Below are 14936 nucleotides of genomic sequence, written 5' to 3'. Positions count from 1 at the left end.
CCCCGGACACCATCCTGTTCATCTCTGTTTCGAAACACACACATCCTGCTTCCCTGTCTCTCACTGCTTCTAGCCTGCCCAGCATCCGCCTGGACCGCCCGTGCTTTGTGATGACTGCTTCTTGTGAGTCCCCTGTTCGGACCTATGAGCGTTTCACTGTTACCTATACGCTGCTCAACAATCTCCAAGACTTCCTTGCTGTAAGGCTCGTGTGGACCCCGGAGCATGCCCAGGCTGGTAGGTAGCTGCCAGGCTTGTCCTCAAGGAGGGGAGGGGAAAGGAAGATGTCATGGAGGCAGGTGACTTGTGCCAGGCTGCTTCAGCTGTGTACCTGGATGGTCTCCACGGTGTCATAATGCAGAGTTTAGAGAGGCCATGGGCAGAGTGATTTTAAGGGCACTGACACTTGAGCTGGATTCCCCGTTTGACTTGTACATCTCCCATTTCTTAGCTGTGTGACCTTTAGTAGGTTACTTAACCTCTCTGAGCCTCAGATTTCTCATTTCTAAAATGGAGGAAATACTACTTCATGGGGCTGTTACAGTAATTTAGTAAGTTAATATGTGTGAAGTGGTTAGAATAGATCTCAGTACATGATAACTATTAGCTACTGTTGTTTATAAAGTTCAGCAAAAAATAGCATATACTTAGTTTACTCCACAGAGTGGCTCTGAGCATCAAGCAAGACTGTGCTGATGAAAGCCCTCTGCAGACTGAGAAAGGCCGCACAGATGTGTTTCCCGGCCCTGTTTCTGCCCCTCAGGAAAGCAGCTGTGTGAGGAGGAGCGCCGGGCCATGCAGGCAGCCCTGGACTCCATCGTCTGCCACACACCCCTCAACAACCTCGGCTTCTCCCGGAAGGGCAGCGCGCTCACCTTCAGCGTGGCCTTCCAGGCTCTGCGGACCGGGCTCTTCGAGGTGGGCTGGGTGAGGCCTAGCGTCGGGTGGGAGGAGTCAGAGCTGCTGGCTTCTGTGGCTGAAGCATAAATGGGTGGGTGCTACGAAGCCGGGGGGAGGGAAGGTGGGCTTTAGATCCAACTTCGGCCTGTCCAGTGGGGAAGATGACCTGAAAGGGGGTCGGGGGCCTGGCAGCTGAGCTGGCCGGCTGATCTGTGTCTCCCCACCCCAGCTGAGCCAGCACATGAAGCTGAAGCTGCAGTTCACTGCCAGCGTGTCCCACCCGCCGCCCGAGGCCCGGCCCCTCTCTCGCAAGAGCAGCCCCAGCAGCCCTGCCGTCCGGGACTTGGTGGAGAGGCACCAGGCCAGCCTGGGCCGCTCGCAGTCCTTCTCCCACCAACAGCCCTCCCGCAGCCACCTCATGAGGTATGGAACCGCGTGGGGAGGAGCCCGCAGGCTTGGTAGAGGCCGGGATCGGGAAGGGAGCAGCACGGGACCCTGGGGTCCGGCCAGGGCCCACAGCCTCTACCTTCCTCCAGGTCGGGCAGTGTGATGGAGCGCCGGGCCATCACTCCCCCCGTGGCCTCCCCTGTTGGCCGCCCCCTCTACCTGCCTCCGGACAAGGCTGTGCTCTCTCTGGACAAGATCGCCAAACGCGAGTGCAAGGTCCTGGTGGTGGAGCCGGTCAAGTAGACCATCCGGCCGCCTCCCTCTCACACTCCCGGAAATGGACAGCCCCCAGTGTGGGTGCTCCCTTCCAGGCTGTGCCTCCCCGGGGAGCCTCCCACCAAGGGTGAGGGGGCCCCCGCAGGGCCGGCTGTCTGTGTTTACTGATGAGGGACGAGGAAGAAGCTGTGAAATGGCCGGGGATGGCTGCAGCGTGAAGCCGACAGTATTTCCCGGACTTCCTGGGGGGGCTGGCCCCACCCCTTGGCCAGGGCAGGGGCTCCAGGAGCTCCCTTGCCCCCCGCCTTGCACCCTGGTTCTAAGTTTACAAAGTGTTTTCCTTGTTCCTCTTATGTTGTCTTCCCCGCCTCTGACATTCCCTCCCTCCCTCCCAAACCCGCAGGGCTGAGATCAGAGGGTGGTGACGGTAAAGGGACCCGACAATGACACGACCCTCCTGTCTCAGGTCAGGGGAGAGAGCTAGGTGGCCTCCCCTCGTCCTCATGTTTTCGTTTGCAGCCTGAAGCACTTTAAGTTGTGTGGGATTTTTGGTTTGGGTTTTGTTTTTTTTTCGGTCTGTCTGTCCCTGTAACTTATTCTCCGACTACTGCTTCCAACTGAAATAAGACTATTAAATGCCTGTTCAGGAGGGAGAAAAAGACTGTTACTTGGGTGTTGGTGGCAGCAGCAGAGACCTAAGGGCTCAGAAAGATTCCCTCCAACCTGTACACCAAATAGCTCCCTTCCATCCTGTTTTTTTTTCTTCTGATTCCCAGTTTTATCTGTCCACCCCACTCCTCTGGTATGAGGGCCCGGAAGCTGAAAGACACATGGGGTATGACTCTCCTCCCCCAATACACACAACACATCCCCGGGCCCAGGAACATCATACTCATGTTTATTAGGGAGGCTGAGAAGAAGGGAGGTCCCCTCACCTTCACTCTCCTTAACAGAGTACAAAGTCCCCAAGCCTCTGCCCTTCCAGGTCGGGGTGGGGAAGCGGGTGAGCAGACAGCTTTAGTTCTAGTGGCACCAAGAGAGAGGCCGCGGAGGTTCCCGTCTTTCTCATCACAGAGGTTCCTCCTCTGCCCCTCGCCCTCGGGCAGGCTCACACGTCAATGGGCTCCCGGCCTCGGTTCTGCCTCTTCACCACAAACACCCTCTGTCCCGACACGGTCACAAGCAGTGTGTGTTCTCCAAAGACCACTGGAGGGGAGACGCACCTTCCCCCAGCCCAGAAGAGGGAAGGGAGCAGAGAGTTAGTGGGTTGTGGGGGCCTCCGTGGGGGCTGCACACAAACCGGCTAGGATCCAAAGCCAAAGGAATTCAACAGTTCAAAGCTCAGAGATTAGAAGATGGGAGGTCTCCATTAAATCCCCTCCCTCCTCTTGCTTTTCTCATAGTTCTGATACAGGGGTAAATACCAAGGGGAAGACAGGGATTCCAGAAGAGATGGTGGGCAGCTGGTAGGGGACAGGTGTCTTTCCCTGAGAAGAGTGGCCCTGGGGAGCAGCACCCCCGCTCCCTTCCCCACCACCAGAGGCCGGGGCTCACCCGACAGACGCTTGAAGGGTACGCTCATGCCTTGGTGCAGCCGGAAACCGCAGGCCGTGCTGACGAGCTCAGAGATGGCGCTGGCAGCCTGCTCGTCATTCTCCAGATCCCCAGATGACTGCACACAGAGGGAGGGGGGCAGGAATCAGGGAACAGACTGGGAGGCAATTCCAAGAACACTTTGGTGGTACCATGTATAACCTCTCTGTCTCCACTTTCCGATACCCCAACATCACCCCTAGTTTTGGAAAAACCTAAAACTTTCCTATGACATTGTTGCCCCTCTTGATGCCATCTTGTTCCAAAATACTGGGCTTCCCGAGGAAGCAGGAACTTTCATCCATTTCTTTACTGACCCTGTTTCCCTAATCCCTGAATCTTGGTTTCTCTCCCTGTCTCCACTTATTTGAAAAAAACCACATTCTCACAGATCAGTGCCCACCCACCACAGCTAGAGTCCCAGGCTCCATCTTTTCCCATTCCCCATTTGTCACCCTGTCTGCAGAACCTGAAGCATGAACATCCCTTTTGTCTCTGAACCCCTTCGGACTACCTAGCCCTTGAGTAATGACGTCACAGTGGCCTGGGCTTCCTCTTTTCTGGTAATGATCTCAACTTCTTACCTCCTCAGTGTGGCCCTCCTGCTGGATTCTATACGTTTCCTCATCTGTAAATTGGGGACATCAGTACCTATCTTACGTGCTTGTGAGTGTCACAAGAGTACTGGGGCAAGATGCTCACACTAGCTCCTGGCATTATCTATTTAACTGCTATTCAGTTCAATTCAGTCGCTCAGTTGTGTCTGACTCTTTGCAACCCCATGGACCGCAGCATGCCAGGCCTCCCTGTCCATCACCAACTCCTGGAGTTTACCCTATTTTTCTATATCAAACTCAGTATTTAAAGCTGCACTATCAAAATCCCCCTTACCTCTTCCCCTCCCCAATCAACTTCCTTTCTTAAGTCCTTGCTGGTTAAGGGACCATCATTCTAGACTTGAGTTCAAAGTCTTACAGGATGGAAAAGTATCCCCTTTATTACTGAACTCAAGTCATTACAAAGACAAATTGATTCTTCCTTTAAAAACCCCTTCTCTCCTTGCTCCTCCTCATTGCAACCAGAGGTTTCATACTTAAATTTTGGCAATAGCATCCCTGCTTTTGAATCCCACCCCTTCTGGCTTACCTTTAGCTTTACCTAACAGAACAATGCCACTCAATCACTTCATCAGCTTGTTTCTGTTCAAAAATCCTTCAAGATTAATCCAAATGTGTTAACCCCCAAGAGAGCCAAATGTGTTAACCTAGCCTTGAAAGTCCTTCACAATCGGACCTTTCCTCACCATATCCTCTTCTTCCCCCAAATGTTTCCAAATCTTTTCAACATAACCCCATCACCAATTCAGACAGGCTGGTGTTACACTCCTGCAAAATGTCCACCTCCCAACCCTGAATATTCTTTCTTTCCTGTCATCTATCCATCTTTTAAGCCCAGATGAATTCTTACCTCGTCCAAGGAAGGTTCCTTGCCAAAACACAAGTTATAATATGAAGGGCTGAATCCTTCACTTTCTGGACTCCTTCAGCTGGGTTAACCACACGCACTACTTTAAACTTTTAGCCTTAAGCCTTGTCTCTCTAGCTAAATTGAAAACTTCCAGAGCTGACACTGTATTGTACTACAGAACAAAATACCAAACCTCTTCAATACATACCAAACAAAGACATACTCAAGAGTACCTTGAGTATTGTCAGTTATCAACAAATCTGTAACTTGCCTGCCTTTGGTAAAGTCGGTAAACCTCTTTTACCTCAGGACAGTTACAAGACTAAGAGTCCAGAGATTGATTAATTGATTTAATTCCTACATGCCAGGCGTGATACCAGGTAAAGACCAAGAATAGAAACCAATCGGGCCAAACAGGGCAACATTAGAAGGCATCCTAGGGTCGTGTGTACTTGGAGCACGCCCCTCCCGTTTCCAGAACGCACCGCCAGCACCGCGCCTTCACTCAGCACCAGGTAGCCAAGCTGGTCGGGGATTCGCTCCAGCCCCTGGGTCAGTGCCGAAGTCTGGTGGGTAAAGATGCAATTAGTGAGCAGCGGGCCGAAAGGATGGCCCTTGGGCAACCCGAGTGTCTCTCTTGACAGTGCCCCCTGCCCCTGCTCCAGGCCTCTTTACCCAGCCAGGGCCCTTCCAGACCCTCTTCCCTCTACACTTCAACACTGATGCTCCTGAGCCTCTGTCAGTCCTCTCCTTCACCCGGGCTCCACCAGCTTTCCACACGTCACCTTTGCTACCCCACGGGCCCCCTCCCCAAACCCACCTGTGGCCTGCGCCTCCCCCTCAGACTAGTCCCCAGCTTCTTCTACACACCCTCCCAGCGACTTCTCCTTGGCCTTCTACGTCGCCACCCCTCCCTTCTCCATTTCCTTCCAGTCCCGGGGAGAACAGGAGGTGAGGCCGGAGGGCACGCTCAGGACCCGGCAACCAAAGAGATTGGGGGACAGGGGTAAGGAACCCCCGGCGCGGCGCGTAACTCCGCGCATGCGTCCTCACTCACCATCGCAGCTCTAGGTGCTAGGGGCGCCTGCAGCCAGACCTTGCTTCCGGCTCCAGGCCGCGGTCACGTGCTTCCCCCGGCGGTCTCCTCCTCCAGCCCTGCCCTGCCCGACTTTAGTCCCGCCCCCAGGATGCCGATTGGAGAGTGGCTACGTCATCAGACTTACTCTGCCAGTGCGGAGCGCCGCTTCCGAGACGCTCGCGCATTGGCCGCACATCCTCCTGAACATTAATCTCCCTTCCCCTTAGCCCCAGAGCACGAAGGTAGGGGGCGTGTTGGCGGTGGGCGGGTCTGGAGGCGGGGCCGGAGGGAGGCCGGGCTGAGAGTTTGCGCCTGTGCACACGGGGACGGCGGGGGGCAGATTCCGACAAAGCTAGGCGGCTCACTAGTGGAATCCTGACAAAGCCAGAAGACGTAGATAAAGAGCTATTCAGATGCTACTCTTGTGCCTACTTCAGGCAGCTCTCTGACAGGAATTTGTTCCAAAGCGATTTTTCGTCCTGGGATTCTGTAAGAAACTGTGTGATAGAGCATTATCCTTCCCTAGCCAAGGGAGCTGCAATACTGAATATTCTCTGCCAGGAATAATTAGAAAATGACCTTGGGGTAACTTTTTAAATATATGAGTGTCATTTAGAAATTTTGTTTTAATTTAAGTAGTTTTTAGACCTGCTGCAATATTAATGTGAGGCAAAATGATGATAAACAGTAATAAAAAAGCTTGATGAGGATTTGGAGACATTGGAGCCCTCATACATTGCTGGTAGGGATGTAAAATAGTGCAGTTGCAGTGGGAAACAGATTGGTGCTTCCTCTGAAAGTTAAATAGAGTTACTATATTTATAAATGAAAATTAAATGGGACCTAAAAATTCCACTCCTAAATACATACCTAAGAGAACTGAAAACTGCATGTTTACACAAAAACTTGTACACGGATGTTTATGGCAGCATCACTCATAATTGCCCCCAAATGGAAAGCAACCCAAATATTCATAAACTGAAGACCAGATAAAGCAATGTGGCATATCCATACAGTGGAATATTATCCAGTTGTAAAAAGGAATGAGGTACTGATCTATGCTATCACACGGATAAACTTTGAAAACATCATGCTAAGTGATGGAACTCAGACCATCCAGGCCACATATCATCTGGGTGTATCTGTGAGATGTCTACACTGGGCAAATTCATAGAGACAGAAAGCAGATTAGTGGTTGCGGGGGGCTGAGCAGAGGGGGAAATGGGGAGTGACCGCTAATAGGTGTGTTGGATGATGAAAATGTCTTGGAATTACAGAGTTATGATGGTTTCACAACCTTGTGGATGTAATGAAAACCACTGAATTGTACAGTTTAAAAGGGTGAATTTTACAGTATGTGAATCATATCAATAAAATAAAACTGCTGTTGCTTGAGGAGAAAACCAGTTAGAGAAGATGGATGCCTTTTTAAAAATCAGGTACGATTATAATATAAAATTTAAATTGGAGGGGGATGTAGAGAGAGAAAATTCTGTGGAGATGCTTGGTCTGCAAAACCTTCTGTGGCCTTGTGGAATCTTTTTTTTTTTTTTTAGCACACACTGGTTCCAAGCATTTTCATCTATACACTGGCCAAATCCTCATTAACCATCTTTGTAATAATATCCCCAGATACTATATAGATGAGGAAGTGGAAACTTGAGAGAGATTGAGCCTTGCTCACGGCACACAGCTGGCAAGTGACAGAGCCAGATTCCAGTCTAAGTCTGCTGTTGCTGAGGCTGAGGCTTTTTCCACTGCTCCACTGGCCAACTTTTTTTTTTTGAAGTTACACTTGATTTTACCTCAGAAATTGCCAGTTCTCATTGTTCTTGACACAGAGGAACCTTTCACAGGACAATGCTCAGCAGCCATGGCTAGAATTGTTTCATTTTCACAAACAGCTTGAAACATGCTACTTATGAAGGAAGCAAAGCCTTTCATTCATCCGGTGTTTACTGAGTACCTTCTATGTACCACACACACACTGTTCTTGAAACTGGAGATACAGCATTGAATACAAATGAAACATATTTTTTTATTGTTTTCAAGGAGCCCTGGGGCAGAGGGTGAGCCAGATAATAAATTAATAAATAAGAAAATAAGTATATTGAGCAGTGAGAAATGCTATGCAGAGCAGAGTTCTGCATAAAGCAGAGTTCCATTTACAGGACTTAGAGCTAGAGAATTCTCTAAAACAGACCTTATTAAAATTTCTATCTTTCCTTAGGCTCCCCACAGCTTAGTCACTTTTCCTCAGTTGCCTCTTTTTCCTCTACCTGCTATAAAAAGCACGTAGATTTGTCCATTTCATTGCGTCTTCATTTCCTTGTGAGGGCTCCCATGTCATATAAAACTTGTATTAAGTAAATTTGTATGCTTTTCTCCTGCTAATCTGTCTTCTGTCAAGTTAATTCTTAGGCCCAGCTGAAAACCCTAAGAGGGTAGAGGTAAAAAAAAAAAAAAAAATGCCTCCCCTACACTGTGAAGGTGCTTCTAAGGTAGGAAAAATATTCAGTTTTGAATAAAGCACATTAGCTTCCATGATGTGGATGGCCTTCATCCAATCGACGGAAGGTCTTAAGAGAAAAGGCTGAGGTTTCCGGAGAAGAAGGAATTCTCATCAAGAATTTAATTACATAGAAATGTTAGGGGAAGCACACTGATTGAAACTGCCCACCCTGGCCAGGCACCATAGTAACTATTTGCATGAGTACAGAAACGCTCCTGAGTTCCAGGCTGTTGCCCAGCAGATTTCAGACTCAAAACTGCAACATCAGCCCTTCCCTGAATTTCCAGTCTGCTGGCCTAGCCTACAGATTCAAGACTTACCAGTCCCCACATATTGTGAGCTAATTCCTCAAAATAAATATGCTCTCTCCCACCAACCCCATCCCCTTATTCTCTTGAGAACGCTGACTAACACAGTGGTTAACTCATGGCTGGTTCCTGTGGGTTTGGCATCTTTGCTGCCTCCCTTTGCATTCTTTTTCTTTTTGATTCTGATTTTTGGGGGTCGTTGTTTGCTTTGAAACTAGACCTCCTTGCCTGTCACACACAACCTCCTTTTCTCTTATTTTCCTAGAACCAATTATTACCCTATCAAACAGCCATCAACAGACTCCCCATTTCCAACTCTGCCCTTCTTGGTTCTCTTCACCCTGATGACATCAGTTCAACCAGCACTTTTCAAGGACTACAGGATAAGCATCATGTGCTTTGGGAATAAAATGGTGAAAACACACAGCCCTGAGCCGTGAGTGCTCAGCTTGTAAGTGAACAAGGCAGGCGTGGAGTCACGTGAAGTGTAGTAAGAGTAACACTTGAGAGATGAGCCCCTTCAATCCCCTGGGACAAGCCGTGTGCACTGGGAGGGGTTGAGTTAAGGGTGAATAAAAGGATGCGTGGTTTCCACTCAGGAGGCTCTGCTAGGCTGAGGGGTGGCGGGGGCGGGGGGCGGGGGGTATTGGGATCTTTTGGCAACGGACTCAGACAGGAAGGAGCAGGCCAGCTCTGCCTCTGGGATGGATGAAAACATGTTATTTTACATGTCTGGATTTGTTCCCTCCTTTTCAAAAGAAGGAAGGGCAAAGAGCAGAGTTAGAGATCCAGAGGCCAAAATAAAAACGTCTCTAAAAACTAGAAGGAAGTCTTGGGAGAAAAGCTGGGACAATGTAGGAAAAAATCATTAATTCGCAACTTAACATAGATTCTGGGGATCTAGAGGTGAATGCTTAAATGGAAAGTGTTGAATTCTCCAAGCCCTAATTAAAGGAATGGCATTATTTAAAATCAAGAAAATGGTGCCCCAAATTATACACACCTTTCTAAGTCTTGGAAACATGTTTATCCTTGGCAATTAATAAATTACAATTTGGCATATAGGAAAAAAGTTTTGTAGGTAGCAGTGTGCTAGGTTTTGAGGTAGACACTGGAATTTCAAAGGTGGACTAGGTCCTCATCTTCAAGGAACTCACTGTCAAGAAGCTCAGTGAGCACTCACTGGATATTCTTTTTTTATATGTATTTACATTTTTGAAAAATTAAATCGTGGATATTACAAATGCTATGTGCCGTCCCTTTGGGCTCTGCCAGTGCCGCCTGGTGTGAGTGGAGCACCAGTTCTCATGGCCTTGTTGCCTCCAGATGAAGGTGCAAGTTCAGGTCCACACTTTGCCCTACTGATGTCAGGTGGGGGCGTGCAGTGCCAGCCAGTGTTTCTTCATGCCATTTTTTCCTGCTGTTTTGCTGCCATGTGGGAACAGACACTTAGATCCCTCCTGGAGTCAATTTCATTTTGAATAGCTTGTATGTTACTTTGCATTGTTTACACCCTACAGAGAACCCATTAGCTAGCTTGCAAATGGAAATATTCTTTAAGAATACTCAGTGGATGGAATACATAGCAGAAGGGATACCACTTGAGAGTGAATTAGTACGGTGAAGAATTACTCCAGAACTCACTACTGTTCTTTAGAACTCTCTTTACTCTGTTACAGTTAATAATTCTTTATATTAACTTTCCCTGTTCAGATTAACATGTGATTTCTTTTTCTCCTGATTGAACACTAGTAATTCCTAATAAATCACCTTTTGACATTTCTATTTTTCTCAGTAATACAAATAGCCCTGGAATTTCAGTGGCTGTTTGACACAAGTAAAGTTTATTTTCAACTCACCTGAAGTCCCGCCAGTGTCTGGGAGCAGGCTTTTACACTGCTGTCCTCCAAGCTGCCACATCGGAACCCAGGCCCCTTTCATCCTACAACTTCACTGTCCCCTTGGGCCTCCCCAGAGGTCACTACTGGGTCCTCTGCACTCAGCACACTGGTGAGCTGAGAGAGACAGAGACAGAGAACAAAGGATTGCATGAGATGTTTTGAAGCCAGGCATGAAAATGGTGTGCATCTTCCCTGCCCAAGTTCCAATGACCACAACCTACTCGTGGTCCAAACAGGGAATTTGGGAAGCATTGTCTTCAGGAAAAGAAGATGCAACTAGCTAGCTCCTCCTTCCCATCTTTCTAATGTATTTACAATAATTTTGTGTTGTTATTGTTCAGTTGCTAAGTTGTATCTGACTCTTTGCAACCTGCGTGGACTGCAGCATGCCAGGCTCCTCTGACCTCTATTATCTCCTTTGCAAATTCAAATTCATGTCCATTGAGTCAGTGATGCTATCTAACCATCCCAGCCTCTTAGACATAGTAATCTGTGTTTATATTTTATAATTATATAAATATTTTCCTCTTCGTAGTCAAAACAAATACTATCATTTAGTTTCTTGTGTTTCCTTGGCTCTCTCTCTTTTTTCCTCTCCCTTCCTTCCTTTCTTTCTTTTTTTTCTTTCTTTCTACTTTTCATGAGTAAATAGCACCTGTGGTGTCCAGGCATTCTTCTAGGTTCTAGGAACATAGCAGTGACCACCACCAACAAGAAAAGATTCCTGTTTTGTGGTGCACACACTCCAGTGAAAAGACTCAGAAACAGGTAACAAAATAAATATACATAAGATTCTGAAGAATGAAAATTTTTCTGCAAGAAAAAAATAATGTGAAAGTGCAAGATGGTGAGGAGGCGGAAGATAGATTAGATGGTCAGGAAAGATGCTTCTGAGGCAGTTTCATTTGGGCTGGGCCCAGAGATAAAAGGGCTTTCCTGGTGGCTCAGAAGGTAAAGAATTCATCTGCAATGCAGGAGACCTGGGTTCGATCCCTGGGTTGAGAAGATCTCCTGGAGGAGAGTATGGCAACCCACTCCAGTATTTTTTGCCTGGAGAATCCCCATGGACAGAGGAGCCTGGCGGGCTACAGTCCGTGGGGTCACAAAGAATCGGACTCGACTGAGTGACAAAGCACACACACACATTCAGATAAGAAGCAGCCAGCTCTGTGATGATCTTGGTGATCATCTCTGGTTCATTCAACCCTCTGCCTCTTTTCAACTGCACCTGTGTATCGGAACACGCTTGGAGAAAAAGTTGTCTCTGAACTTTCTCACTGACTGTTCTCACTTTAGAGTCTGACCACAAACCTCAGGGAGGCCCTACTGCTGCACAGCAATCACAGTGGTTCTCAGAATGTGATCCCCAGGCCGGCAGCATCAGCATCACCTGCAGCTTGTAAGATATACAGCTTCTCGGGCCCCACCCCAAACCTACAGAACCAGGAGTTCTGGAATCAGGACCGCCAGATTCAGGAGGAGCTCAGGCTTCCCAGGTGACTTGTGGTAAAAGAATCCTGCCAATGTGGGAGATGCAGGTTCCATTCCTGGATCTGGAAGATCCCCTGGAGGAGGAGATGGCAACCCACTCTAGTATCCGGTGAGCTACAGTCCAGGGGGTCTCAAAGAGTTGGACATGACTGATCGACTGAGAACACACACACAGGGAGCTCAGTCTGTTTCAAAAAGTCCTCCAGGTGATTCTGACGTGCACTGAAGTTTGAGCCACCGCCCTGGTGCCCCTGTATTTCTCCTCTCTCCTGAAACCTTCTGCATCCCCACACTCAGCTGATGACCTAACCTACTTTCTTGAACAAAATGAAGCAAGAACTTTCCACACTCCCATCTGCAACTTCATCTCTACACCTTATCCCCTGTGCCCACTCAAGAGCATCACTCAGCCAATTTCTCCCTCTTCCTCCTAAATCATCTTTCCTCTCAACAGCCTTCTTTTCATCACATTCCCATCAGCATATAAACATGTTACTTTTTACTTTATTTGCATGTGCTTAAGTATTTTTGAGTGAATTTCACACATCATGATGTTCCACTCCCAAATATTTCAGTATAAACCTTTAAAAATCAGGATATCTCTTTAACAAGTGGTGCTGGGAAAACTGGTCAACCACTTGTAAAAGAATGAAACTAGAACACTTTATAACACCATACACAAAAATAAACTCAAAATGGATTAAAGATCTAAACATAAGACCAGAAACTATAAAACTCCAAGAGGAGAACATAGGCAAAACACTCTCTGACATACATCACAGCAGGATCCTGTATGACCCACCTCCCAGAATATTGGAAATAAAAGCAAAAATAAACAAATGGGACCTAATTAAACTTAAAAGCTTCTGTACAACAAAGGAGACTATAAGCAAGGTGAAAATACAGCCTTCAGAATGGGAGAAAATAATAGCAAATGAAGCAACTGACAAACAACTAATCTCAAAAATATACAAGCAACTCCTACAGCTCAATTCCAGAAAAATAAATGACCCAATCAAAAAATGGGAAAAGAACTAAAAAGACATTTCTCCAAAGAAGACATACAGATGGCTAACAAACACATGAAAAGATGCTCAACATCACTTATTATCAGAGAAATGCAAATCAAAACCACTATGAGGTACCATTTCATGCCAGTCAGAATGGCTGCGATCCAAAAGTCTACAAGCAATAAATGCTGGAGAGGGTGTGGAGAAAAGGGAACCCTCTTACACTATTGGTGGGAATGCAAACTAGTACAGCCACTATGGAGAACAGTGTGGAGATTCCTTAACAAACTGGAAATAGAACTGCCATATGACCCAGCAATCCCACTACTGGGCATACACACCGAGGAAACTAGAATTGAAAGAGACACATGTACCCCAATGTTCATCACAGCACTGTTTATAATAGCCAGGACATGGAAGCAACCTAGATGTCCATCAGCAGATGAATGGATAAGAAAGCAGTGGTACATATACACAATGGAGTATTATTCAGCCATTAAAAAGAATGCATTTGAATCAGTTCTAATGAGGTGGATGAAAGTGGAGCCTATTATACAGAGTGAGGTAAGCAAGAAAGAAAAACACCAATACAGTATACTAACGCATATATATGGAATTTAGAAACATGGTAACAATAACCTTGTATATGAGACAGCAAAGGAGACACAGATGTATAGAACAGTCTTTTGGACTCTGTGGGAGAGGGAGAGGGTGGGATGATTTGGGAGAATGGCATGGAAACGTGTATAATATCATATATGAAACGAGTCGCTAGTCCAGGTTCGAGGCATGATACTGGATGCTTGGGGCTGGTGCACTGGGACGACCCAGAGGGATGGTACAGGAAGGGAAGAGGGAGGAGGGTTCAGGATGGGGAACACGTGTATACCTGTGGTGGATTCATGTTGATATACGGCAAAACCAATACAATATTGTAAAGTTAAAAAAAAAAATCGGGTTAACCAAAAGTAGATTCTACATAACCAAAACTAGATTCTTTTCATCTAGTATCCAGTTCATAATCGAGTTTCTTCAATTGTCCTTCAAGAGTTTATGCAATTGTTTTTTCAAAGCCAAATCCATTCTGGGATCTGGCTGTTTTGTCCCTTGATTTTTAAAATTTATTTTTATTTACTCATTATGTGACTGTGCTATAAGCTCCCAGCATGTGGGAGCTTAGTTCCCTGACCAGGGATTCAACTCATGTCCTCTGCACTGCAGGTGGATTCTTAACCACTGGACCACCAGGGAGGTCCCTAGTTTGTGCTTTTTAATGAATTGTTTAATTCATCAGTTCAGTTCAATTCAGTCACTCAGTCATGTCCGGCTCTTTGCAACCCCATGGACTGCAGCACGCCAGGCCTTCCTGTCCATCACCAACTCCCAGAGTTCACTCAAACTCATGTCCATTGAGTCGGTGATGCCATCCAACCATCTCATCCTCTGTCATCCCCTTCTCCTCCTGCCCTCAATCTTTCCCAGCATCAGGGTCTTTTCAAATGAGTCAGCTCTTCGCATCAGGTGGCCAAAGTACTGGAGTTTCAGCTTTAGCATCAGTCCTTCCAAAGAAATCCCAGGGCTGATCTCCTTCAGAATGGACTGGTTGGATCTCCTTGCAGTCCAAGGGACTCTCTAGAGTCTTCTCCAACACCATAGTTCAAAAGCATCAATTCTTTGGTGCTCAGCTTCCTTTATAATCCAACTCTCACATCCACACATGACTACTGGAAAAACCATAGCCTTGACTAGATGGACCTTTGTTGGCAAAGTAATATCTCTGCTTTTTAATATGCTGTCTAGGTTGGTCATAACTTTCCTTCCAAGGAGTAAGTAAGTGTCTTTTAATTTCATGGCTGCAATCACCATCTGCAGTGATTTTGGAGCCCCCCAAAATAAAGTCTGCCACTGTTTCCCCATCTATTTGCCATCAAGTGGTGGGACCGGATGCCATGATCTTAGTTTTCTGAATGTTGAGCTTTAAGCCAACGTTTTCACTCTCCTCTTTCACTTTCA

At 47.0% G+C, this 14936-nt stretch overlaps 2 protein-coding genes across 2 annotated transcripts in view; one reads left to right on the top strand and one right to left on the bottom strand.

The window, feature by feature from the left end:
• The window catches only part of LOC104987145 (chromosome unknown open reading frame, human C7orf43), a gene marked incomplete at its 5' end in the record, with an annotated part of 4014 nt that extends 1798 nt beyond the window's left edge, over positions 1-2216 (top strand). The window contains 4 exons of the mRNA XM_010837922.1: positions 74-237; positions 764-918; positions 1130-1323; positions 1437-2216. Of these exons, the coding sequence (XP_010836224.1) occupies positions 74-237; positions 764-918; positions 1130-1323; positions 1437-1590 (667 nt within the window). The remainder of the gene's footprint in view (positions 1-73; positions 238-763; positions 919-1129; positions 1324-1436) is intronic.
• Positions 2217-2439: 223 nt separating this feature from the next.
• On the bottom strand, positions 2440-5762 carry LAMTOR4 (late endosomal/lysosomal adaptor, MAPK and MTOR activator 4). The gene is made up of 4 exons (XM_010837881.1): positions 5681-5762; positions 5109-5189; positions 3118-3235; positions 2440-2769 (listed from the first exon to the last, which is right to left on the bottom strand). The coding sequence occupies exons 1-4, from the start codon at positions 5681-5683 to the stop codon at positions 2672-2674; spliced, it is 300 nt and encodes a 99-aa protein (XP_010836183.1). The 5' UTR covers positions 5684-5762; the 3' UTR covers positions 2440-2671.
• Between the last annotated feature and the right edge of the window lie 9174 nt (positions 5763-14936).

The sequence above is a fragment of the Bison bison genome, unplaced genomic scaffold (genome assembly GCF_000754665.1).
Source record: "Bison bison bison isolate TAMUID 2011002044 unplaced genomic scaffold, Bison_UMD1.0 scf7180017864085, whole genome shotgun sequence".
NCBI lineage: Eukaryota > Metazoa > Chordata > Mammalia > Artiodactyla > Bovidae > Bison > Bison bison.
Note: the sequence above shows the minus strand (reverse complement) of the source record. Positions and strands in the feature narration are given on the sequence as shown.

Coding starts and splice junctions, on each gene's coding strand:
- LAMTOR4 (XM_010837881.1), bottom strand. Junction 3,236..5,108: donor GTGAAGGCGCGGTGCTGGCG/GTGCGTTCTGGA, acceptor CTCTGTGTGCAG/TCATCTGGGGATCTGGAGAA. Junction 2,770..3,117: donor ACCCTTCAAGCGTCTGTCGG/GTGAGCCCCGGC, acceptor TCTCCCCTCCAG/TGGTCTTTGGAGAACACACA.